The 26,565-nt window shown below is 49.5% G+C and overlaps 2 protein-coding genes across 4 annotated transcripts in view; one reads left to right on the top strand and one right to left on the bottom strand.

Annotated features, from left to right (window-relative positions):
* Positions 1 to 4,836, bottom strand: part of LOC117365346 (RING finger and transmembrane domain-containing protein 2-like) — a 76,110-nt gene extending 71,274 nt beyond the window's left edge. The window contains exon 1 of one of the 3 annotated variants that reach the window (XM_033955684.1): positions 4,714 to 4,836. The gene's annotated coding sequence lies outside the window, so the exon portion shown is untranslated. Of the gene's footprint in view, positions 1 to 4,558 lie in introns of all 3 variants that reach the window. The other 2 variants (XM_033955683.1, XM_033955682.1) reach the window with 2 other exon arrangements.
* A 23-nt stretch (positions 4,837 to 4,859) lies between these two features.
* Positions 4,860 to 26,565, top strand: part of LOC117365347 (UPF0454 protein C12orf49-like) — a 35,391-nt gene continuing 13,685 nt past the window's right edge. Inside the window, exons 1-2 of the mRNA XM_033955686.1 lie at positions 4,860 to 5,189; positions 13,479 to 13,635. Of these exons, the coding sequence (XP_033811577.1) occupies positions 5,079 to 5,189; positions 13,479 to 13,635 (268 nt within the window). The 5' untranslated portion in view covers positions 4,860 to 5,078. The remainder of the gene's footprint in view (positions 5,190 to 13,478; positions 13,636 to 26,565) is intronic.

Raw genomic sequence — 26,565 nt, 5'->3', positions numbered from 1 at the left:
AGTTTGGGAAAAGATGATTGGTTTTGTACAATCTATCTGGAAAGTCACTATTCGCTTGAACCCTCTGTTTTTGTTTGGTATCTTCACTTCTTCTTTTCCTAGGACGAAGAGGCGTGGTGCCATTCTCCACTGGTCCCTGCTGACCACACTTAAGCGTATCTTGAGGACTTGGCTGGATTCTGTTGTGCCAACCATTCATCAGTAGGGAAGACAGATGCTCACTATCCTTCCTGGGAGCGCAGAGATATCACAGATAAAGACTCTATGCTTGGACTCTGGTTTCAATCCATATAGGAACCCTTTAGGAACACTTTGACCTCGGTGGCAAGGAACCTAATCCAGAATTGTTGATGGACATTTCATTCTTCAACTCTACTGTTATCCTTTGGTGCCACTGGGGATCCTGCGTGTGGGGGTAGAGTTGGGTGGAATGTTTTGTCTGAGATACTTTAATGAGCTGTTTTTGCATGACTCTTTCTATTGTTGTGTTGCTCAATAAAATCTTATTTTCCTTAATGATAAATATTCTCTTCATCCTTTCTTCCCCTCCCTGAAATCTTCCTCCTCAATTCCCAAAGCCGCTGGCAGCAAGTACTGCTCAAATTTCAACTCTTAACCATCTGTCATGTAGCACTGTGCTAGCCAACTGAAGCCACCTAGGCCCTTCAGCCTATATGCTCCATTCCTACCACATAATGTTTGCTCCTCAATAGTGGCCCAGGAGTTTACCTCAAAATGGGTAGCCACAACCCATACCAGAAGGGGAAACCAGAAAGTCTGCCACTGAGTGACATTGTTTTTTTACCAGCCCTAACAGAGTTTGTCAAGTTATCCAGTTCCAGGAGGGAGATTTTAGGCTAGTGCTGGATATTAGACATTCACACTTTTCATAGACCCTTAATGTTACTGCTGCCAATTAGAATTCCTTTTGCTTTCCTACAGAAAAGCAGATTACTTCAGTTGAAATCTCAGGGATGCCATCAAGTATTTTTAAAGTTGCTCTGCCTTTGGTTGGTGTCTGTAGTCACCAGCTGACCCCATTCTTGCCTACTTTCCTATCAGGAAAAATTGTCCCCGTGCAATGAAATATTCAAATCAAAAAGTAAAGGCAAAATACATTTAACGGCTTTAATAGAAGTAACTGTGAGCAACTGAACATATCACTTTTCCACATAGTCCCCATGCAAGATGATGCATCTGTTTAACTAGCTTCTGTATTCCTGCAGAAAAGCCGTTTTGTGGCTGCTCCAGAAGCCAGGTGAGCACCACTTCCTTTACTTCATCATGCTTTGTCTTTTGCTCTCCGGGTTGCAGTGATGCACCAATTGCTCGTCACAGGTGACAATTCTCTCCAGATTACCATCTCAGGAACTAGGTCACAACGCTACTGCTTGTGCAGATGAGTAAGCTATTTGGGAACCCATCGTGCACAGACTTTCCTGTATCCCAAATCATCATGCATTATGGCAAACACACATCCATAGCTGTTATCAAAATCTGCAGCCAATTGAGACACTGTTATCTGTCTTTACTAATCAAAGCATCTACCCTGTCAATGTGCTCTTTGTGCACAATGTTGATGGGTGACGAGAATGACCTTCATCGGTTACACCTGTTCTTCCTGCACTCTCTAAAGTTAAAAGGGGATAGATTCCGTACAAACTAAGGAAGTTCTTTTTCTCCCAGAGCGTAGTGGAAAACTGGAACATACTTCCGGAGGCTATCATAGGGGAAAACACCCTCCAGGGATTCAAGACAAAGTTAGACGAGTTCCTGCTGAACTGGAGCATATGCAGGTAGGGCTGGTCTCGGTTGGGGCCACCGCGGGAGCGGACTGTGGGGACAATGGACCACTGGTCTGACCCAGCAGCGGCAATTCTTCTGTTCTTTAAACCTTTTTACCCACTCATAAACCTTCGATTGATTCATGGTGCAATGTCCATACTGAATCAATATAAGACGGTTTCACTCCCTCTGCCTAAAGAAAGCATACTACTGCATGTTGTCCTTCAATGGGGCAATCTTGCAATGGAGCGACCATATTTCTGACCTCATGGCTGCCACACAATTAAAGGCCGAGCACTGCACTGTGTCCAACAGGCAATATACGAGAACATATGTTGCATTTCGCTAGCTCTGTTCTGGTCATCGCGTAATTTAACAATAGCCTTTAATTTTTGTATTTGCATCGTACATTGGCATTGTTTGAGCTAGTCAGTTTTTGATGTTCAATGATAATGGCAAAGAAGTCTTACCTAAACTGTACTCAAGATTATTTGCATGCTGTGCATTATTATGCTGTTATAAGATAAAAGAGGTTGAAACATGGCAAGTATCCAGAGATCTAAAATTAAATTCCTGAAACTTGTTGCAGGGCTGTAGAAAGAAGCCAATTCTGTAGTTTACAGAAGCTGGGAGCATAAATGTATTTATTGGGATTTCTCAACTGCCTTAGGGCCCCTTTTACAAAGCCGTGGTAGCAATTCTGTTGCAGCAAATGCACCGAAGCCGATAGTAATTGAATGGGCTTCAATGCATTTGCTATGTGAAATCACAACTGCAGTTTTGCAAAAGAAGCACTTTATGAAGAGATTTACATAGAGCAGTATACCAAAATTAAAAACGTGGTAAAAGGCTAAAAGAAGAGAACATGAAGAGAAAGAAAAAGCATGCGAGCTGAGTTTTTGCTTTCCTCTTCACAAGGATAACTAACAAAAACACAAACCCAAGAATAAGTAAAGAAAAAAAATCAAAAGTATAGGAAACATATTTATAAACAAAATCATAAATGGTTTCCCTTGATTTGCACTCAAGTTTTCACATTTTTTTTTCAAACCTGCATCCAATACATAATATACATTATATATATATATATATATATATATACACACACACACATATGTATAAAGGTTAAATTGTACTGCATTATAATATTTTCAATACTAGTCTTTAAGCCCGCTCTCTGTCTCTCTCTCCTTGGCCACTGTCTGTGCGTCTTTCTGTCTCTTTCTCTCTCTCGTTGGCCTCTGTCTCTTTCTGTCTCTCTCTCTCCTTGGCCACTGTCTGTATGTCTTTCTGTCTCTCTCTCTCCTTGGCCGCTGTCTGTGGGTCTTTCTGTCTCTTTCTCTCTCGTTGGCCAGTCTCTCTCTCTCTCCTTGGCCGCTGTCTGTGTGTCTGTCTGTCTTTCTGTCTCTTTCTCTCCTTGGCCACTGCCTGTGTGTCTTTCTGTCTCTCTCTCCTTGGCCGCTGTCTGTGTGTCTTTCTGTCTTTCTCTCTCTCTCTCTCAATAGCCGCTGTCTGTCTGTATTTCTGTGTCTCTCTCTCTCTCCTTGGTCGCTGTCTGTGTGTCTTTCTGTCTCTTTCTCTCTTTCTCATTGGCTGCTGTCTGTCTATATTTCTGTCTCTCTCTCTCTCCTTGGCCGCTGTCTGTGTGTCTTTCTGTCTCTCTCTCTCTCCTTGGCCGCTGTCTGTGCGTCTGTCTCTTTCTCTCTCGTTGGCTACTGTCTGTCTTTCTGTCTCTCTCTCTCCTTGGCCGCTGTCTGTGTGTCTTTCTGTCTCTCTCTCTCTCGTTGGCCATTGTCTGTGTGCCTGTCTTTCTATCTCTTTCCCTCCCTCCCGTTCCCTGCCTGTGCCCGGCTCCCCTTCCTTTGGCCGCCCCCCCCCACCCCTTCTCTGCAGCAGCGCCACCAGTCTCTAGCGCCATGGCAGTGGATTCAGAGGTATTGGGTGTTGGTTCGCTGCAGGTCATTCCCACGCACTAAGGCCTTATTTTAACACCAGGGTTAAATGGCCAATTTTTTTTTTTTCCCCATTAATGACCAAGTGCTAATTTTCATTAGTGTATAAACTCTTGCCGTCACCCATTATGTAGGCGGTAAGGGCTCACATGTTAACCAGCAATGTAGTTAGATGAAATGATTCACGCAGTCCAAGCCCAGGTGAGGGCTGTGTGCACACAAGCAAAGTTCCTGTACGACTCCTGAGTGCACCCCGCAGTAAGCCCCTTTTTTTGTTGCTGCGGTAAGCATGCACTAACTCAGGGGTAGGGAATTCCGGTCCTCGAGAGCCGTATTCCAGTCGGGTTTTCAGGATTTCCCCAATGACTATGCATGAGATCTAAGTGCATGCACTGCTTTCAATGCATAGTCATTGGGAAAATCCTGAAAACCCGACTGGAATACGGCTCTCGAGGACCGGAGTTCCCTACCCCTGCATTAGCTGCTCCACTGCCTTCATGTTTCTCTGTTTCTATATAGGACTACAGCAGGGATCTTAAAGTCCCGGGTTTTCAGGATTTCCCCAATGAATATGCATTGAAAGCAGTGCATGCACATAGATCTCATGAAATCCTGAAAACCCGACTGGATTGCGGCCCTCAAGGAGGGACTTTGAGATCCCTGGACTACAGCGAATGAACATGCTCCAATGCTATAAATTGCAAAGCTAGGCCAACTGCAGACTCCGTCCCCGGCAGCGTTCAAATGCCAGCTAAAGGCCCCCTTTTTGGAAACTGCTTTCAACTCTTAACAAACCCCCCCCCCTCACTGCTGTCAGATACCTAAATTAGAGTGTAAGCTCTTCGGAGCAGGGACCGTCTGTTGTAGGTGAAAATGTACGTCTTTCCGCGCTATAGAAACCTACTCGTGCAGTCTATTGCATGGCAATTTGCGGTGCGCGCCCGAGTGTAGCTGGTCGGGATTGGCAGCCGCGTACCTTCCCCGCCGCTGCAGCCCCTCAAACCCTTCGCCTCCCGGGCGCCGTCCGTTGACGTCATCTCGTCGGAACGCGGCGCACGTAGGCCCGCGTCTTCTCGCGCTACCTTCCCGCCGCCAATCGGGAGGCAGGAGAGGCGCGAGAGCCGCGCTCGCGCCGGGGGTAGCGTCCCGGCGCCCGACTCCTTTCCCGCCCAGCTCGCGTGCGGCTGGCGGGCTTTTCCTCAGCGAGGGGGCGGAGGGCATGGGGCGGGGGCGGCCGCTCGCTATGAGCTTCTCGGCTGCACCCCCTCCTGTCGTTCTGCCCTTCGTCTCCGGGGACGGGACGTCGCTTTGAAGCGGCCTCTGGCGGGGCCCGGGCGGGGGATGCGGAGCCTGGCGCCCATGATATGGCGCAGGATTCTGAGGAAACGCTGGGTCCTGGGGCTTCTCTTCGGACTGTCCCTCATCTACTTTCTGGGCAACACCTTCAAACAGGTAAAGGGAATTAGAAGAAGAAGACTTTTATTTTCTGTACCACCAAACCCAGGAACTCGTAGGCGGTTCACAACCATTAGTAGAAATACAAGCGATGCAAATCATTGAATTCAACAAGTTCAATGCCTACTTGTATCCCCCCCGACCCTATCACGAAACCAACCCTAAACCTCTTCTTCCCTCTATTCAACACCCTTACTCTGCAATTCCCTTGCATCTACTGTGTAAGCGTCCCCTAAATGGCAACTTCTTGGCAATGTCCAGCTATCTTGTACTGTTGCTAGTCTTTAAGCCCGTTACATTAACGGGTGCTAGAATAGATGTGTCTGTCTGTGTTTCTTTATCTCTCTCTTCTTGGCCGCTGTCTGTGTCCTTCTGTCTCCCCCAGCACACACCTTCCCCCAAAGCAGCCCCCTTTCCCTCTCCCTAACTGTCTCTCCATGGCCCCTTCTGTCTTCCCCCCCAGAGCAAAGCTGTTTGCCCCAAGCACACCCCTCCCCTCAAAGCAGCCCCCTTTCCCTCTCCCTGTCTCTCCATGGCCCTTTCTGTCTTCCCCCCCAGAGCAAAGCTGTTTGCCCCAAGCACACCCCTCCCCTCAAAGCAGCCCCCTTTCCCTCTCCCTATCTCTCCATGGCCCCTTCTGTCTTCCCCCCCCCAGAGCAAAGCTGTTTGCCCCAAGCACACCCCTCCCCTCAAAGCAGCCCCCTTTCCCTCTCCCTGTCTCTCCATGGCCCCTTCTGTCTTTCCCCCCCAGAGCAAAGCTGACTGTCCCAAGCACACTTCCCCCCCCCCAAAGCAGCCCCCTTTCCCTCTCCCTGTCTCTCCATGGCCCCTTCTGTCTTCCCCCCCAGAGCAAAGCTGTTTGCCCCAAGCACACCCCTCCCCTCAAAGCAGCCCCCTTTCCCTCTCCCTATCTCTCCATGGCCCCTTCTGTCTTTCCCCCCCAGAGCAAAGCTGACTGTCCCAAGCACACTTCCCCCCCCCAAAGCAGCCCCCTTTCCCTCTCCCTGTCTCTCCATGGCCCCTTCTGTCTTCCCCCCCAGAGCAAAGCTGTTTGCCCCAAGCACACCCCTCCCCTCAAAGCAGCCCCCTTTCCCTCTCCCTGTCTCTCCATGGCCCTCTTCTGTCTTCCTCCCCCAGAGCAAAGCTGTTTGCCCCAAGCACACCCCTCCTTTCAAAGCAACCTCCTTTCCCTCTCCATGGCCCCTTCTGTCTTCCCCCCCACAGAGCAAAGCTGACTGTCCCAAGCACACTTCCCCCCCCAAAGCAGCCCCCTTTCCCTCTCCCTATCTCTCCATGGTTCCTTCTGTCTTCCCCCCACAGCAAAGCTGTGTGTCCCCAGCACATTCCCCCCCCCCAAAAAAAAAGCAGCCCCCTTTCCCTCTCCCTGTCTCTCCATGGCCCCTTCTGTCTTCCCCCTCCCACCCCTCCCGAGCACAGCTATCTGTCCACCCCTCCCCCCCAAAGCAGCCCCCTTTCCCCCTGCCCCCCCCCTGTATTGACCCCATTCTTACCCTCCCTCCATCCCGGCGTCTTCTGGCCTGCTCCTCTTCAAAGCAGCCTACGATCGTGGCTGGCTTTAGCGAACCTCGCAGGCCGCTCTCCAACTCGGTGGCATGTTCCCTCTGACGCGATCCCGTGCTATGATAGCAGGCTGCTTTGGAAGAGGAGGAGCAGCGACGGCGGCGGTTGGTGAGTTGAAGCTCCATTGTGTTCGCAGACGCGGGCAGGGAGAGAGCTTGCCTGCGCTTCAGGCTGCTGAGTGAGGGCGGGAGGAGGGGGAGTGGCCAGAGTGATCCCTGCAGCCGGGTTCTAAAATGGAACACGGCCAGGGATCACACACCACAGCGGCAGGGATCACGCTTTTTTAAAAGCGCAAGCACCGCTTAACCTTTTATTATATAGGATTTGTATCTTCCTGGAAATGTCCAGCTATCTTACACTGTAATCCTCTTAGAACTGCAAGGTACAGGCGGAATAGAAGTCACTAATGTAATATAATGTAAAAATCCATACATGCCATGCAAGGAGGGTACAACAATCTTAAAAGATTATAATAATGTTTAAGAGCTCGGCCTGTTAAATAATAGAGTTTTAATCTGCTTTCTAAAGTCAAGATAAGAAGAGGCATCAAGCACAATTTGGGCGAGCCATGAACTTAGTTTAACTGCCTGGAAAGAAAAGGTTCTTTCAAAGAACCTTTTGCAAGGACATAATTTTAATGAAACAAATTCAAAGCTCAGCGAGCCTGAAGAATGCAGAGGGGGGTAAAAAAAAACCAACTGCCTGAGTAAATGCATGTAAACCATTCTGAGCTCCCCTGGGAGAAAGGTATGGAAAATGGAATAAATAAAAATATTGACGTGGCTGTCGTAAAGAACGCCTCTGCAAAGCATAACAAGGCTAAAGAACCGATTCACTAAACTTGCCGACTGGATCGTTCTTGGACGATTTTTGCCCAGCGACCGATCAGGACGCAAGCCCTATAGCGATCGAAACGCATGCGCAGTGTATTCTTGTTGGTTATTGATGCAATTTACACATGCGCTTCGCACTATGTTGTTCTTGGGCAGAGTTTATTCCTGTACGCCATTGGCGGGAGTCGAATGCGCCGCTCGCAAAGCACAAGAGAGCTCAAAAGAAAGGGGAAGGGGTGGCTGCAGTTTACTTTTGCTGGAACTACGAGTTGGACATTTAAAAAAAAAGAATGATTTGTAGCCAGACGATGGACATTTATCGAACAGAACCTGCTTTAAACCTGTGGCTTAAAACCACGGGCTCACAATGCGTGTTTTACAGAATATATAAAACAGGAATGAATTCTTATTTATTTTTATTTATTTAGTCAATTTTCTAGCCCAACCTCCCAGAAGAACCCAGAACCGGTTACAATTTTACATACATAGTGAAAGGATAGCAACAAATTTACACATAGTAAATATACAGAACAACCGATAAGGCAATATGATATGGGGTTGTAACCTCGATTCTGGGCAGGAGAGTCGGCAAGCGTAGTAAGCAACTGGTCCTCTGCAATCGCTTTTTTTTTGGATCAGCAAACCCAATCGGTGTTTCTTCTTCTGCTTAGTGAATCAATCACTTCCTACTTTTGCACGCCATTTCCCCTCATTTGCATGGGTGGATCAGATCGGATAGAAGATTGATCGGGAAGCTGTTTAGTGAATCGGATAGGGTTCGGGGAACGATTGCAAAAATAGTAAAACTGTTTTTTCGATCATCAGTACACGATCGGTAAGTTTAGTGGATCTAGCCCAGGGGTCTCAAAGTCCCTCCTTGAGGGCCGCAATCCAATCGGGTTTTCAAGATTTCCCCAATGAATATGCATGAGATCTATGTGCATGCACTGCTTTCAATGCATATTCATTGTGGAAATCCTAAAAACCTGACTGGATTGCGGCTCTCAAGGAGGGACTTTGAGATCCCTGATCTAGCCCTAAGTGTCTTTTTGCAAGAAGTGATCAACTCAGTTATGGGGAGACTCATATACAACATTTTGTAAGAATCCACCAGGGTTTTTCCCCACAACAGTTGTGCACCATAGGTTTTACCCCTCATGTCATTAATGTGCACCCTGCAAATATATATCATTTTTACTATCATTATTTTGCAAAACGTTCTAATGTGAAAGGAGACTTCAAGAAATATATATTGTATATATCACTAAAACAACCTTATTTTTCAGTGAGAGCTCTAAAAAAGTGTTTCCCAACTCTGTCCTGGAAAACCACTAGCCAGTTGGGTTTTTGGGATAGCCCTAATGAATATGCATGAGAGAGATTTGCATATAATGGAGGTGGAAGGCATGCAGATCTGCTCCATGCATATTCATTAGGGCCATCCTGAAAACCTGACTAGCTGGTGGTCCTCCAGGTCAGGATTGGGAACCACTGTTCTAAAAGATGAGAGAGAAAAATAAAATGCTTATCTTTGAGAAAATTTGAAGGAGCCGTTAATCCTTCTGTGACAGGGGTAGGGCCTACACAGTTACCCCGTTTCGTGTCCTTATTCAGGGGCAAACTCGGGCGCACAACCCACTTTCACCATTCATCCCGATCTCTCTCTGCTCATGGCATAAATGGGTAATCAGTGTTTCAGTAATGCCAGGAATTAGAAAAGATACAGAGAGAGGCGATGAAGATGACAAAAAGGAGTGCAACAATTTCTCCGCCAGGAAAGGATCAGGGGAGATGCGATAAATGGCACAAAACAATTCAAAGTTGTCAGAATGAGACCTGAAAAACTGCATGCACGCCTGCTTAGGGCGTCCAAATGGCAGATGACATTTAACGTGGACAAATGTAAAGTGAGGAGGCACATTGGGAAAATTATTCCAAATCATAGTTACCTGGTACTAGGGCTTCCGTTTCAATTGAGAGAGTTCAATTTAAATGTGCCTGTATAGTCTTTAAAATTTTACATGGACTATTTGCTCCTTTGATGACTTATCTCTAAACACCATGAGATCTTCGGGCACAAGAACAACTAGAAATTGTATAGTATAAAGTAGAAATTGTATTGTATGGTATAAGCTTTCTTTTCCATCGAGAGTAATCAAGTTAGGGTTACCAGACGTCTGGATTTCCCTGAAGATTTCCTCCCTTTGAGGACATGTCCAGGGGTCCGGACGGCTTTTCAAAACCCAGCACTTTATCACAGTTTTGAAAAGCTTGGAACAAATCACTGTCGGACAGGAGCGTATGCTCAGATGCAATGATGTCACACGCAGCACATAGGTCTAGTGGCACTAGTAAGGCATCGCTGCCTTTGTCAAGTATTGATTAGTTGTCAATTATGTCTAGGAGTACTGACTTTGTGCTTATGGCCTGCACGGAAGCCAGATTGAGAAGGGGAAAGGGCAGCTCATTTTTCTATGAAAGGTTGCAAACGGTGGAGCATTATTCGTTCTAGGAGGTTGGAGACCGGCCGGTAATTGCTTAGGTTGTTAGGGTCGAGGGTGAGCTTCTTGAGGATGGGTTTAATGATTGCCAATTTCCAGCTGAGTGGCATCTCAGTGGAAAGGGAGGAGTTTATGATGGGGAAGATGAATTCAGCCATGGCGTCTTCAGTAGGAGGCTAGATGGGCAAGGGTCAAGGATGGTGCTGGAAGGTCTGAGTTCTTTCAACGTTTCAAGGACGTCTGTGTGTGTATGGCCTTGTGTAGTTGGAATAGTGTGTCCAAACCTGGGGAGTCAGGTTTAGGTTTAGAGGGGAGTTGTTGGTGGCAGTGTCGAGATTGTTGTGGATGTTTTGCACTTTGGACTGGAAGAAGTCAGAGAGCCTCACTGTCAAGGTCAGTTGGGTTACTGTGGTTATTCCCTTGGGTGTTGGAGAAAAATTGGTTTGTCAGGGCAAACAGGTGTCTGGACATGTTAGGGACTTTTTGTGGGATGTTTGAGTAATGGGAGAATGAGAGGGCACTCTCTAAAGTTAAAAGGGGATCGATTCCGTACAAACGCAAGGAAGTTCTTCACCCAGAGAGTGGTGAAAAACTGGAACGCTCTTCTGGGGGCTGTTATAGGGAAAAACATCCTCCAGGGATTCAAGACAAAGTTAGACAAGTTCTTGCTGAACCGGAATGTACGCAGGTAGGGCTGGTCTCAGTTAGGGCACTGGTCTTTTCTAGGGGCCGCCGCAGGAGCGTACTGCTGGGCACGATGGACCACTGGTGTGACCCAGCAGCAGCAATTCTTATGTTCTTATGTTGCCTCCAGGATAGCAAATTTATAGGTGGCTGATAAGCTTTTCCAGTGTGTCTTTGCTTCCTCGTTTGGGTGTTTGACTCATTTCCTCTCTGCTTTCTTGAAAATTCTGTTCAGGGATCGGAGGTCACTGGTGAACCAGGGGGCTGGAGGCTTGTCAGTGATTATGCGCTTAGTTTTTTTCTGGGCAAGGGTGTCATAGAGGGACTGGATCCCGGCGTGCCAGGTAGAGGCTGCTAGGTCGATAGGGTGGAGATGGTGGACGCAGGTTTTGCTGAGGTTTTGGATGCCCACAGCCATATCTGTTGGGTTGACTCAGTTTGAGATTCTATACTAGGTGGTTGGGATGGGGCCTCTCGGTGGGGCTGGAATGGCTTTGTTTGGGAGTTGGAATTTGATGAGATGGTGGTCTGACCATGAAACTGGGTTGGCGGTACAGCTCACTTGTTGGAGCTCTGTAATCATGTCTATATATATGAAGACTAAGTCCAGCGTGTTGCCTACTGAGTGTGTGGGGGTGGTTACGGCTTGGTGGAATCGCAAGGCTGTTAAAGAGGAGAGGAAGTCGGCACTCATTAAAGAGCTGTTGGGGTAGTTTGGGAAGTTGAAATCTCCTAAGATGGTTACATGTTTGTGGCAGATGAATAGTCTAGTGATGAATTTAAGGAGGGTTTCTAGGACTTCTGCTGGGGAGTGGGGGGGCCTTTATAGTAGGATGAGGGCTTCTAGCATGGGGAGGATGATGGAGTCAGTTAGTTTAGGCATGGTGGTGGTTTTGATGATGGCAGCCACTTCGTCTCCCTGGAGGGCACAGTTCACTTAGCGTTACTTTGTTGTTGTCTAGGATCTAGGTTTCCATGATCATAAGGGCATCCCAGGTGTTGTGGACAAGATCAAGGAGGATGGTCTTGTTAGCTGATCTAGCGTCTGTGGCATTGTCCTGTAGCATGGTATAGTTTCCTGTCTTGGTCCACATGAAGGGCTAAAGGCCCGTCGGTAGGAAAGGCCTGCCTACTCGGCAGTCCTTAAAAGGGCTGAAGAGAGGGCTGGAGGATCCTGGATGAAAATTGGGCGGGGCTTCCTGCTGAAAAAGCAAACAGGAAGCAGGTTACGATGCAGTGAGGGGAAACAGCTTGGCCTTCCTTCCCCTTCACTGTGCTAGACTTGTGGAGCGTAGGGTGGTCCTCTAACATAGTAACATAGTAGATGACGGCAGATAAAGACCCAAATGGTCCATCCAGTCTGCCCAACCTGATTCAATTTAAATTTTTTTTCCTTAGCTATTTCTGGGCAAGAATCCAAAGCTCTACCCGGTACTGTGCTTGGGTTCCTACTGCCGAAATCTCTGTTAAAACCTACTCCAGTCCATCTACACCCTTCCAGCCATTGAAGCCCTCCCCAGCCCATACTCCACCAAATGGCCATATACAGACACAGACTGTGCAAGTCTGCCCAGTAATGGCCTTAGTTCAATTTTTAATATTATTTTCTGATTCTAGATCCTCTGTGTTCATCCCACGCTTCTTTGAACTCAATTCCTGATTCATCCCTGTGACCACTTTTATGAATAGGGACCACATCCGCTCTCCTCCAATCCCCAGGATCGCTCCCGTCTCCAGAGATTTGTTGAACAAGTCTTTAATAGGACTCGCCAGAACCTCTCTGAGCTCCCTTAGTATCCTGGGATGGATCCCGTCTGGTCCCATCGCTTTGTCCACCTTCAGTTTTTCAAGTTGCTCATAAACACTCTCCTCCGTGTACAGCACAGAATCTACTCTATTTTCTTGTGTAACTTTGCCAGACAATCTCGGTCCTTCTCCAGGATTTTCTTCTGTGAGCACAGAACGGAAGTATTTGTTTAGCACATTTGCTTTTTCCTCATCACTCTCCACATATCGGTTCCCAGCATCTTTTAGTTTAGCAATTCCATTGTTCATCTTCCTCCTTTCACTAATATATCTGAAAAAAATTTTTTCACCTTTTTTTACATTTTTAGCCATTTGTTCTTCCGCCTGTGCTTTCGCCAGACGTATCTCTCTCTTGGCTTCTTTCATTTTCACTCTGTAGTTCTTTCTGCACTCCTCTTCTTGGTTTTTTTTTATATTTCACGAACACCAACTCTTTCACCTTTATTTTCTCCGCCACTAGTTTGGAGAACCATATTGGCTTCCTTTTTCTCTTTTTTTTATTGATTTTCTTCATATAAAGGTCCATAGCCATTTTTATCTCTCCTTTCAGCTTAGACCACTATCTTTCCTTAAGAGGACTGAAGAGAGGGCTGGAGAACCCTGGACAAAAAAGTGGGCGGGGCTTCCCACTGAAAAAGCAAGCAGGTTCCATCCATTGTTAATGATTCATTACTCTCCTCCTGATGAATCATGTTCCTTATATGTCTGAAACTCAGTTTCCAAAATCCTTTTCTATGGTGAACTTAGTGAAGGGACACATTGGTGAGAAGAACAAAAGCTATGCAATGGAACATGTAAAGTATCTATTCTGTCTTGTTTTTCTGTATGATTGTATCTAGAAATGAACTAGTTATTTATTCTGCCTTTTATTTTCCTTGTAGGAAGAGAGGACTGTGAGAGATCGAACACTTCTTCAAGCCCAGGATCACGTGCAGCCTATCATGTGGAGAGTGCGGTTTAACCTAGGAAACAGCAGTCGGCCCAGTAACCAGTGCCGGAACTCTGTGCAGGGCAAACGCCTGATCACTGATGATCTTGGTAAGGCTGTCAACTGATGTCTCTACTAGTCTTTAAAAGAAAACAAATAATTACATGTCATCCTATCACAGTCCTGATCTTAGGAGAAAGGGGGAAGAACTGTTAATATAGTGGGTTAGGTTCTTAACTTTCTACTTCTAAAAATCGGGAGCAGCCACAGCTTGCCAGGGTACTAAGGGATATGCTCTATTGCCGGAAGATGTGGAGAAATTAGTTAGCTTAGCAAGGTTTAAAAAAGGTTTGGATCATTTCCTAAAAGAGAAGTCCATAGGACATTATTGAGATGGCTTGAGAAAATCCACAGCTTATTCCTATAATAAACAGCATAGAATCTGTTTTGCTACTTGGGATCTAGCTAGGTACTTGGGACCTGGGTTGGCCACTGTTGGAAATAGGATACTGGATTTGATGGACCTTCGGTCTGTCCCAATATGGCAATTCTTATGTTCTTCTAAAATGACCCTTCAGTGGGAAATTCTCCTTTAACAAAATATACTATGGGCTATATGGATGTATTTATCCACAGGGTATGGCAACCATTGTGTCCTTTAATCTGTGACTAGTGGTCTGTAGGTTCAGATGGATATCAGTAGTAGTGGCATAGCCCATTCCCAGTATGGCAGTTCCTTATGTTCTTCTAAAATGACCCTTCAGGGGGAAATCCTCCTTTAACAAGGTTTCAAGGTTTATTAAAAATTTGATTGCTCGCTTATTAATATTTAGGAGATATACAGTACAATTAAATTGAGAGGATCAAAATTAAAATAATTAATGAGAACCAAAACACAGACAAGACCCACAGACAAACGGGAAAACAAGAGGGTAGAGGGTGAAATACAATAATTTTAGAAAAGAAGACAGTTAAGGATAACACAAAGGGGTAGGGGAAAGTTAGTTGAGAGCTTTATCCCAGGACAAGCAGGCAGCTATTCTTGACTGATGGGTGACGGCACCGACGGAGCCCCGGTACGGACAATTTTAGAGTGATTGCACTCTAAGAACTTTTTAGAAAGTTCTAGCTCGGCCGCACCGCACACGCGCGAGTGCCTTCCCGCCCGACAGAGGCGCGCGGTCCCTCAGTTTCTTAGTTTCCGCGGAGCTAAGAAGACGCGTTTTCAACGGCTGTTGAAATTTTTTCCTAACTTGCCTTCCCGCTCGCGTAAACGTTTGGCTTAATTTGCCTTTTTTCTTTCTTTTATTTTGTAAAAAAAAAATAAAAAATCTTTCATTTTTTTCTTCAATTTTCGGTTTTCCCCGGCGGGGCCTTCTGCCACCATCGAAGCCTCGGCCTTCGATTTGGCGGAAGCCGTTTTTCCTTTCATGCCCCCTCAACCGGGTTTTAAAAAGTGCCAGCGGTGTGCTAGGCCTATATCTCTCACGGACCCACACAACTGGTGTTTACAGTGTTTGGGTCCTGAGCATCAGGCCTCTTCTTGCACCCGCTGTGCTACTTTGAAAAAACGAACTTTAAAAAAATCGCTTAATTCAACAGCGATTGTTGTTCGGTGCCGAGATGTCCGACCCCGTTCCTTCGACTCCGGCTTCGGCACCGATTCAGTCGGCACCCTCGTCTTCGACGCCGCGTGATTCCACACCGGCATCCCAACAGTCAGGTAAGCCGGCTAAGAAGCCTTCCCCGCTGGAACGTCTTCCGGCCTCGAGTGCAGTGAGCCCAATCCTGCCGCCGGTTCGACGCCAGCGGAAGCGCTCCGCCCCTATAGAGGTGAGTCCCTCGACATCGGGCTCCTCATCTCCGGGGCGTCGAGCGGCACCGCAGGTACCGCAGAAGAAAAAAGCGGTACCGGTGCCATCCCTCGATGACCGCATTACGGCCATCCTTCAGGTGCAGCTGAAGGAGCAATTAGAACGACTCCTTCCTGCTATCATGACACCGAACCTTCCGGTGCCAGTTCGCACCGAGCCATCGGTACCGGTTGTTGAACAACCTGTATCGGTACCGATTGTGGAACCCGTATTATCCACTTCCACTGTTTCGGTACCGCTTCACCTAACCTCATCGGTATCGATGCCAGTCCTTGCACCGGAGCCGAGAGCTCACCATCAATCGGTGCAGACTTCGGCACCGGTGCGTCCGATAACTTCTCCGGACACGGTATCGATGAGGTCGGGTAAGTCGATGCGCAAAACCCGACACATGCAAACGTCGACACCTGAGTCTCGGGACCATTCTTCCCATGTAAGGGACCCTGATCTGTGGGGAGACTCAGAGGAACCCTTTCTTTCTGAAGGAGAATGTTCCTCAGAGGAGGAGGATTCGGCTGTCCCTGACCCATCCTCCAAACAGGCCACTTCCTCTTTCTCTAGTTTTTTGAAAGAGATGTGTGAGTCCTTGTCCATTCCTTTGGAGGCTGAATCCAAAAAGTCTAAAGCTTTTTTGGATGCCCTTGATTTTGATCAGCCTCCAAAGGAATTTTTGAAACTTCCCCTTCATGACATCCTGAGGGAAACTTTCTATAAGAATTTAGAGACTCCTTTAACTGTCCCAGGGGCCCCACGTAAACTGGATTCTCTATATAAGGTAATTCCCATTCCTGGGTTCGACAAACCTCAACTACCACATGAATCCTTATTTGTCGAATCCACCCTTAAAAAGACTTCAGGAGCCAGTGTATATGCATCTGTCCCTCCTGGCAGAGAAGGAAGGGCCATGGATAAATTTGGTAAGAGGCTCTACCAAAATGCTATGTTAGCTAATAGGGCTAGTAATTATGCTTTTCATTTTTCTTTTTATTTAAAGCATCTCCTTACCACCATGGCTTCTTTCGAGAAATATCTTCCTTCACGAAAGCATTCCGCTTTTCACACATGCTTGTCGTCTCTTCTCCAATTGCGTAAGTTTATGGTGAGATCCATATATGACACTTTTGAACTTACATCCAGAGCGACAGCAATGTCAGTAGCTATGCGTCGTTTGGCCTGGCTTCGGGTATCCGAGCTTGATGTTAACCATCAAGATCGGTTAGCCAATGCCCCATGTCTAGGGGATGAGCTCTTTGGGGATTCCATGGACTCAACCACACAAAAGCTCTCTGCTCATGAGACGCGCTGGGATACCCTGCTCAAGAATAAAAAGAAGCCTCCTCCGCCAAGACCATACAGGCAGCAATCGGCCTATCAACGCCGTTTCACAGCCCGTCCATTGCCTACCACTGCTCAACAACCTAGGCGTCAGAGGCAACAGCAACGTCAGCCTCCCAGACAACAGCAACAGCAACAAGCTGTAAAACAACCTCCTCAGCAAAAGTCACAGCCCTTTTGACTTCATTCTCCGCAGTATAGCCAGTATCCCTATTCCTGCTCTCCTGCCTCAACCAATAGGAGGTCGACTTTCTCTGTTCCTCAGCCGGTGGGAAGTAATCACTTCGGACCAATGGGTCCTCAACATCATCCGCCACGGCTACTCTCTCAACTTTCAGACTCTCCCACCTCAAAGCCTGCCAAAAGAGTCTGCTTTGAACAGTCCTCAATCAGCCCTCCTTATTCAGGAGGTCCAATCCCTCCTCCTTCTGAACGCTATAGAGGAAGTTCCTCTAGATCAAAAGGGGCAGGGATTCTACTCCCGCTACTTTCTACTTCCCAAAAAGACAGGAGATCTCAGACCCATCCTGGATCTTCGCGATCTCAACATTCATCTAGTAAAAGAAAAATTCAAGATGCTTTCTTTAGCCATCCTTTATCCCCTTCTAAATCAAAACGACTGGCTATGCTCCCTCGATCTCAAAGAGGCTTACACTCACATACCGATCAATGTAACCTCAAGACCATATCTCCGATTCATGATCAATCATTGTCATTACCAGTACAAGGTGCTGCCCTTCGGTCTTGCCTCATCTCCAAGGGTATTCACCAAATGTCTCATTGTGGTGGCGGCTTTTCTACGCTCTCACCACCTGCATGTATTTCCTTACCTGGACGATTGGTTGATCAAAGACACTTCTGCCCAAGCGGTCCTTCTGGCCACCAACCAAACCATCCAGTTTCTACAACTTCTGGGATTCGAGATCAATCTACCCAAATCCCATATCATTCCCACTCAGAGACTTCAATTCATTGGAGCGATCCTAGATACACTCCTCATGAGAGCTTTCCTGCCATCCAATCGTCTTCAGACCCTTCAGTCTCTATGTCACCAGGTACTTCCTCTGCCGTCCATCTCAGCAAGGCAAATGATGGTGCTCTTGGGACACATGGCATCCACAGTTCATGTCACACCTCATGCCCGTCTTCACCTGCGCACTCCTCAATGGACCCTTGCGACCCAGTGGTCCCAAGCGTCGGACCCTTGCTCACGACACATATCTGTGACATCATCTCTTCATCAGTCTCTTGAATGGTGGTTGGTATCCTCAAATCTATCCAGAGGTCTTCTGTTCCATCAGCCTCCTCATCAACTAGTCATCACCACCGACGCCTCTCTGTATGCATGGGGAGCTCACTTGAACGAGTTCCAGACTCAAGGTCTTTGGTCAGCCCAGGAGAGGAAACATCAAATCAATTTCCTGGAACTCAGAGCGATGTTTTACGCCCTCAAGGCCTTCCAACACCTTCTCTTTCCTCAGGTCCTTCTGTTGTGCACAGACAATCAGGTTGCGATGTACTACATCAACAAACAGGGTGGGACAGGCTCTCGCCTTTTATGCCAGGAAGCCCAGAAGATCTGGACTTGGGCCATAGATCATCATCTCTTCCTGAAAGCTATATACATTCAAGGGAAACAGAATTCCTTAGCAGACAAACTCAGCAGAATTCTCCAACCTCACGAGTGGACACTCGATCCCGTAACTCTGCACTCTATCTTCAATCAATGGGGCACTCCTCAGATAGACCTCTTTGCAGCTCCTCACAATCATCAGCTGCCCCTATTCTGCTCCAGACTTTACTCTCCACACCGTCTAACAGCAGATGCTTTTCTCCTCGACTGGTCGAATCTGTTCCTGTACGCCTTCCCTCCTCTGCCTCTCATGTTGAGAACCTTGTTCAAGCTCAAGAGGGAACGAGCCACCATGATTCTGATTGCTCCGAGGTGGCCCAGGCAACATTGGTTCTCCCTTCTACTTCAACTCAGTTCCAGGGAACCTTTTCTTCTTCCTCTGTTTCCTTCTCTGCTTACGCAACAGCAGGGAACCCTTCTGCATCCCAACCTCCAGTCTCTACACCTGATGGCTTGGTATCTCTCGGGCTGAACTCGACTGATACTCTTTTATCTCAGCCCGTTCGTTCCATTCTGAATGCCTCCAGGAAACCAGCCACTCTACAATGTTACCATCAAAAGTGGACGAGGTTTTCTTCCTGGTGTCTTCTTCATCATCTTGATCCCACTTCCCTAGCGGTGGAGACGTTGTTGGATTATCTTCTTTCTTTGTCTGATTCTGGCCTGAAGTCCTCTTCCATCAGGGTCCACCTCAGTGCCATTGCAGCTTTTCATGAGCCAGTCCATGGAAAACTTCTTTCAGCTCATCCCCTGGTATCCAGGTTCATGCGTGGGCTTTTCAATGTGAAACCACCTCTTAAAGCCCCTCCGGTTATCTGGGATCTCAATGTGGTTCTTTCAGCTTTAATGAAGCCTCCATTTGAACCTTTAGCTACTTCTCCTTTCAAATTTCTCACTTGGAAGGTACTTTTCCTTATTGCTCTTACCTCTGCCAGGAGAGTCAGTGAGCTTCATGCACTGGTTGCAGATCCACCTTTTACGGTCTTTCATCATGACAAGGTGGTTCTGCGTACACATCCAAAGTTTCTCCCCAAGGTTGTCTCGGAATTTCATCTCAACCAATCCATTGTTCTACCGGTTTTCTTTCCAAAACCTCATTCTCATTCTGGGGAACAAGCTCTGCATACTTTGGATTGTAAAAGGGCTCTTGCTTACTATCTGCAGCGTACGAAACCCCACAGATCAGTTCCCCAACTTTTTCTGTCCTTTGATCCGAACAAATTGGGACGTCCTGTTTCTAAACGCACGTTGTCTAATTGGCTAGCAGCGTGCATTTCTTTCTGTTATGCTCAGACCGGACTGACACTGGAAGGTTCTGTCACGGCCCATCGAGTCAGAGCAATGGCAGCATCTGTAGCTTTCCTCCGTTCCACTCCTATTGAGGAAATCTGCAAAGCTGCTACTTGGTCCTCAGTTCACACTTTTACATCTCATTATTGTCTGGATGCATTCTCCAGAAGGGATGGTCACTTCGGCCAATCTGTATTACAAAATTTGTTTTCTTAATGGCCAACCTTCCCTCCATCCCTCTTTTTGTTAGCTTAGAGGTCACCCATCAGTCAAGAATAGCTGCCTGCTTGTCCTGGGATAAAGCACAGTTACTTACCGTAACAGGTGTTATCCAGGGACAGCAGGCAGATATTCTTGCGTCCCACCCACCTCCCCGGGTTGGCTTCTTAGCTGGCTTATACTAACTGAGGGACCGCGCGCCTCTGTCGGGCGGGAAGGCACTCGCGCGTGCGCGGTGCGGCCGAGCTAGAACTTTCTAAAAAGTTCTTAGAGTGCAATCACTCTAAAATTGTCCGTACCGGGGCTCCGTCGGTGCCGTCACCCATCAGTCAAGAATATCTGCCTGCTGTCCCTGGATAACACCTGTTACGGTAAGTAACTGTGCTATCTTTTCATAGATTGTAAAACAGACCTGAATTATGGAGTAAAAGCTTCTCTGTAAAGGAAGCTTTTTAATGCTTTGGCCTTCTAGTTGGAACGCACCAAACCACACAGATCTGCTCCTCAACTTTTTGTCTCCTTCGATCCAAACAAGTTGGGACATCCAATCTCTAAGCGTACCATCTACAACTGGATGGCTGCTTGTATCTCTTTCTGCTATGCCCAAGCTGGACTACAACTACAGAGTCGAGTCACAGCCCACAAAGTCAGAGCCATGGCAGCTTCAATAGCTTTCCTCAGATCTACACCTATTGAGGAAATTTGCAAAGCTGCTACCTGGTTCTCGGTTCATACTTTCACCTCTCACTATTGTCTGGATGTTTTCTCCAGACAGGATGGCTATTTTGGCCACAGAGAATTACAAAATTTATTCTCCTAAATTGCCAACGCTCCCACCATCCCATTCTGGTTAGCTTGGAGGTAACCCATGTGTGAGAATATGCTGCCTGCTTGTCCTGGGATAAAGCATAGTTACTTACCATAACAGTGTTATCCAGGGACAGCAGGCACAACCCACCCACCTCCCCTGGTTGGCTTCTCTGCTAGCTATCTCTTAGAAAACTCGCCCTGTGCTGGGTGGGAAGGCACTCGCACATGCGCGGTGCAGCTGACTCGAAACTTCTACGTTTCTACAAGCAAGTCTTCTTGCGAGGCTGTCCGCATCCAGGCTCTGTGGATGATGTCGCCCATATGTTGAGAATAGCTGCCTGCTGTCCCTGGATAACAACTGTTATCCCAGGACAAGCAGGCATGATATTCTCACATGTGGGTGACGTCATCTACGGAGCCCCGGCGCGGACAGCTTTTCAAGCAAACTTGATTGAAGTTTCAAGTTTGCACACTGCACCACGCATGTGCATGCCTTCTCGCCCACTAGAGGGCGCATCCCACCTCGTGGTCCTCAGTTCAAATTTTTCCGCGGAGCAAGAAAGCCCTGTGGATCTGAGCTCCAGTGTTTTTGCCTTCTAGCTGCCGCGTTTAGTTTGTTTTCCCTTCGAATTAGTTCGCGGTGCTGTTTTTCTTTTCGGTTCCTTTTAAAAAAAAAAAAAAAAGTCTTTCGTTTTTCCTCGGGCTCCGGGGGCTCCCGGAATCCGTGGCCGCGGGACGTCGGTACGTTCCCGGCCTTCTTCTTTTTCTTCGTGGATGTCCCGTCCTGTTACAGGATTCAAAAAGTGCAGCCGGTGTGAGAGGTTGCTTTCCATCACTGACCCTCACCGGTGGTGCATTGTCTGTCTTGGGCCCGAACATCCGACAGACTCGTGTGATCGCTGTGCTACCTTCCAAAACAGGGCCCTCCGTCGCCGTAAGGCAAGAATGGCCGAATTGTTCGCCGTCGACGCGCCGCCTAAGGCCTCGACGTCGGCCTCGGCTTCGGCCCCGGCCTTGACCTCGGCCTCGGCGTCCTCGGGGGCCTCGGCCTCGCCTCGGCCCTCTTCCTCGAAGGCGTCGTCAGTGAAGCAAGCTTCGGGTAAGTCCTCTGTTCCATCCCCTTCAGCAAAGAAGCCATCCTCGAGTCAGGCCAAGGCGGGTGGGTCGACCCCGGCCCCGCATCGGACCTCGACTCCGCACACCCCGAGGGAATACTCGAGACCGAGGTCGCCCTCCAGGGAGTGTGCCCCGGACTCGGAACTCCCCACCTTCGTGGGGATTCCGGCCTTCCAGGATCTCCTCCGAGCTCTGATCTCATCGGAGCTGTCGGGAGCCCTGGAAGTGTTGCAGCGTGCTGCGGTTCCGGCGGCCTCGACCTCGGCCTGGGCGCCTTCGGTCTCGGAGGCCCCGGCCTTGGCTCCCTCGGGAGCCCCGGCCTCGGCGACCTCGGTCTCGGGTACTGTGGCCCCGTTCACCTCGGTCTCGGCCCCGCCCCGGACCTCGACCTCGGGGGAACCCCCTGAGCGGAGTGTAAGGCCCAAAGAAAAGTTGCGCAGAGTGCGCCGTCTTTCCTCCTCTTCCTCCGGGTCTTCCAGACACGCCTCGCCCTCGACGCGACCTCGGACGGGGCGTCGATCGAGGAAGTCTAAGCGGCCCCGAGGCTCGCCTCGGCGCGACCGTTCCTCGTCGTTCGGGGGCGAGGCGCTGCAGGTGTCGGAGTTGCGCCTCGATAACCCGAGGCTCCTCCGCTCACCCCATGGGAAGTCTTCCCGGGCCGCCTCGCCGAGGAAACGGGAGAGTGTCCCACGAACCCCTGGGTCCTCACCCAAGGGTTCTGCGAGGAGGATAACTTCTCCTTCCCCCTCGAGGGCCCTCGAGAGGGGATCCTGGGATTCGGGATCGGTTAGGGATCCTCATTATTCCCATGAGGCCTCCCCCCTCTCCTCGGTGGGGCGGTCGAGAACCCCCTCTCCCCAGGCTAGGCCGTCCTCATTTTCATCCTTCGTTCAGGACATGGCCCAAGCCCTGGGGATTGACCTGTTGGTAGGCTCTCGGTATTCCAAAGAATTTTTGGAGGAACAGGACCTCCCCACTCTTCCTAGGGAGGTACCTAGACTCCCTCTCAACAGTGTCCTTCTGCAAACCTGGCTGAAGAACTTGTCAAACCCTCTTACAGTCACGTCTGTGCCTTCAAAAATGGAATCGAAGTATAGGACGATTCCCCCTAAAGGGTTCGATAAGGCGCAGCTCTCACACCAGTCTCTTCTGGTGGAGTCTGCTCTTAAAAAATCACAGCCCTCACGGGTTTCTGCGGCGGTTCCACCAGGCAGGGAGGGGCGGACCCTGGACAAGTTTGGCCGTCGCCTCTATTCAAATTCCCTGATGGCCACCAGGGTTCTAAATTACGCCTTCACCTTTTCCTCCTATTTGCGTGGTATGGTGAAGGACCTTCCTCAATATCGAAACTCGTTACCGGACTCCCAAAGAGCAGGATTCGATAAGTTTATGTCCAACCTGTCTCAATTGCGGTTGTACCTATTCCATGCAGTGTACGACGCCTTTGAGCTGGTTTCGAGGGTGTCGGCCCTCGCGGTGGCCATGCGCCGCTTGGCCTGGCTTCGCACCCTCGACATGGACCCAAACCTGCAGGAACGCCTGGCAGACTTGCCTTGTGTGGGGTCCGAGCTATTCGACGAGTCATTGGATGCGGCGACCAAGCGCTTGTCGGAACAGGAGCGCTCTCTAGCATCCCTGGTCCGCCCCAAACCTAGGCCCCCGCCGCAGAAACCCTTTCGGCCTCCGCCGCGCCGATACCCTCAGAAGTCGACCCCGGCTTTCTCGAGACCGCCTCCGAGACGTCCGTCTCAGCGAGGCAGAGGGGGACAAACCCAAGCCCCGGCGCAGGGCCCTTCTAAGCCAGCGCCTTCCTTTTGACGGGCTGAGCGGACGGGGCGGGTTCCCCTCCGCACTTTCACAGGAACCCCTTCCTATCGGGGGCCGTCTTCGGTCCTTCCGGGAGGCATGGACCGGGATTACCTCAGACGCTTGGGTGCTCCGGATCGTCTCCGAGGGCTACTCGCTCAACTTTGTGTCCTCGCCGCCGGACAGTCCCCCAAGTTTAGTCCCCTGCAACCGTTCGCAGCTACCGACCCTTATAACCGAAGCCAAAGCCCTCTTGAAGCTTCGGGCGGTCGAGCCGGTCCCCAAGGACCAGTGGGGTACGGGGTTTTACTCCCGCTACTTTTTGGTCCCAAAAAAGACCGGGGACCTGCGCCCCATACTGGACCTCAGGAAGCTCAACAAATTCCTGGCCCGGGAGAAGTTTCGAATGCTATCTCTCCCGGTTCTGTATCCCCTCTTGGAGGAAGGGGACTGGATGTGCTCCCTCGACCTGAAGGAAGCATACACCCATGTTCCGGTGCACCCCGCCTGTCGAAGATTCTTACGATTCCAGGTGGGGGACCTCCACCTCCAGTACAGGGTACTGCCCTTCGGCCTGGCCGCGTCCCCACGAGTATTCACGAAGTGCATGGTGGTGGTTGCAGCAGCCCTCAGGTCACGTGGACTCCACGTGTTCCCTTACCTGGACGATTGGCTCATCAAAGCCCCGACCAGGGAGGGGGTTATCTCAGCGACCCGACAGTCTATTGCCTTCCTGCAAACTCTCGGGTTCGAGATAAACTTTCCAAAGTCTCAGTTGAGGCCGTCGCAGTCTCTTCAATTCATAGGTGCGGTGCTGGACACGGTGCGCCTACGCTCCTACCTGCCGACCCAGCGGTTGGAAGCCTTGGTACGGATGAGCCACCAGGTCTCTCAACTGTCAAGGGTGTCGGCCAAGCGCATGATGATGCTGCTGGGCCATATGGCCTCGACGGTACATGTCACGCCGTTTGCGAGGCTACATCTGAGGATCCCTCAGTGGACCCTAGCGTCCCAGTGGCGTCAGGAGTGCGACCCGGTGTCTCGCCTCATTTCGGTGACTCCGCCCTTGCGGAAATCGCTGCGTTGGTGGACAGACTCTTCAAATCTGTCCATGGGGCTATTGTTCCGCACTCCGCCTTTTCGCAAGGTCCTGACCACGGACTCCTCGGAGTACGCGTGGGGAGCCCACCTCGACGGTCTTCGCACGCAGGGCCTGTGGTCGGCAGAAGACCGTCAGTGTCATATCAACGTGCTAGAGCTGCGGGCCATCTTCCTAGCACTTCGAGCCTTCGTTCACATATTGCAGGACCAGGTGGTCCTCGTCCGCACGGACAATCAGGTGGCAATGTATTATGTGAACAAGCAGGGAGGAACGGGGTCATGGCCCCTCTGCTCCGAAGCTCTTCGCCTCTGGGAGTGGGCGGCCTCCCGGAACATCTTCCTCCGGGCGGTCTACATCCAAGGAGAACGGAATTGCCTGGCGGACAAACTCAGTCGACTTCTGCAACCGCACGAGTGGACTCTACACTCAGCAGTTCTACGCGAGGTTTTCGCTCGCTGGGGAACGCCACAGGTGGATCTGTTTGCCTCTCCGGAGACACACAAACTACCACTATATTGTTCTCGGATGTACTCGCAGGACCGTCTGGAAGCGGATGCCTTCCTACTCGACTGGGAAGGGAGGTTCCTGTATGCATTCCCTCCGTTCCCTCTGATCATGCGAACGTTGGTACACCTAAAATCGTCCACGGCCACGATGATTCTCATAGCACCTCGGTGGCCGCGTCAGCACTGGTTCTCCCTGCTGCTCCAGCTCAGTGCCAGGGAGCCTCTTCCCCTGCCTGTCTCTCCTTCTCTGCTGTCTCAGAGTCAAGGATCCATGTTACATCCCAATCTGCAGTCATTGCACCTGACAGCCTGGTTTCTTGTTCCCTGACTCCTCCGGACCTGTCTCAATCGGTGAAGGAGGTGTTGGAAGCCTCCCGCAAGATCTCGACGAGGCTTTGCTATGCGCAGAAATGGACCAGGTTTTCCACCTGGTGTTCGTCTTTTCACCTGGATCCGGTATCAGTTCCGGTATCCTCGGTTTTAGAATATTTATTTCATTTGTCGCGCTCCGGCTTGAAAACCACTTCGGTGCGGGTTCATCTCAGTGCGATTTCTGCTTTCCACCAACCTCTGGAGGGACGCCCTCTGTCACTCCATCCCTTGGTGACACGCTTCATGAAAGGGTTACTCAGGGTTTGCCCCCCTCTTAAGCCTCCGTCTGTCGTGTGGAACTTGAATGTAGTTCTGGCTCAACTGATGAAACCCCCTTTTGAGCCACTCAACAAGTCCCTCTTGAAATTTCTGACTTGGAAGGCGGTGTTTCTGATTGCCCTCACCTCCGCCAGGCGGATTGGGGAGTTGCAAGCCTTGGTTGCGGACCCTCCTTTCACTGTCTTTCATCACGACAAGGTGGTTCTCCGCACCCATCCTAAGTTTTTACCTAAAGTTGTTTCTGACTTCCACCTCAATCAGTCCATTGTCCTTCCTGTGTTCTTCCCGAAGCCCCACTCCCATCCTGGCGAGACGGCGCTTCACACGCTTGACTGTAAGAGGGCGTTGGCATATTATCTTCAACGCACCGGGTCTCATCGGAAGGTCCCTCAATTGTTTTTGTCCTTCGATCCCAATCGATTAGGGCATCCAGTTTCCAAGCGCACTCTGTCTAACTGGTTGGCCGCTTGCATTTCCTTTTGCTACGCTCAGGCTGGCCTTCCTCCCCCGGGTCGAGTCACGGGGCACAAGGTCCGAGCAATGGCAGCTTCGATAGCCTTTCTCCGATCCACTCCGATGGAGGAAATATGTAAGGCTGCCACTTGGTCTTCGGTTCATACATTCACCTCTCATTACTGTCTGGACACTCTATCCAGGAGTGACGGCCGGTTTGGCCAGTCAGTTTTACAAAATCTGTT

The sequence above is a fragment of the Geotrypetes seraphini genome, chromosome 8 (assembly GCF_902459505.1).
Source record: "Geotrypetes seraphini chromosome 8, aGeoSer1.1, whole genome shotgun sequence".
In the NCBI taxonomy this organism is placed as follows: Eukaryota; Metazoa; Chordata; class Amphibia; order Gymnophiona; family Dermophiidae; genus Geotrypetes; species Geotrypetes seraphini.
The sequence above is the reverse complement of the archived record's forward strand: the minus strand, read 5'-3'. Positions and strand labels throughout refer to the sequence as shown.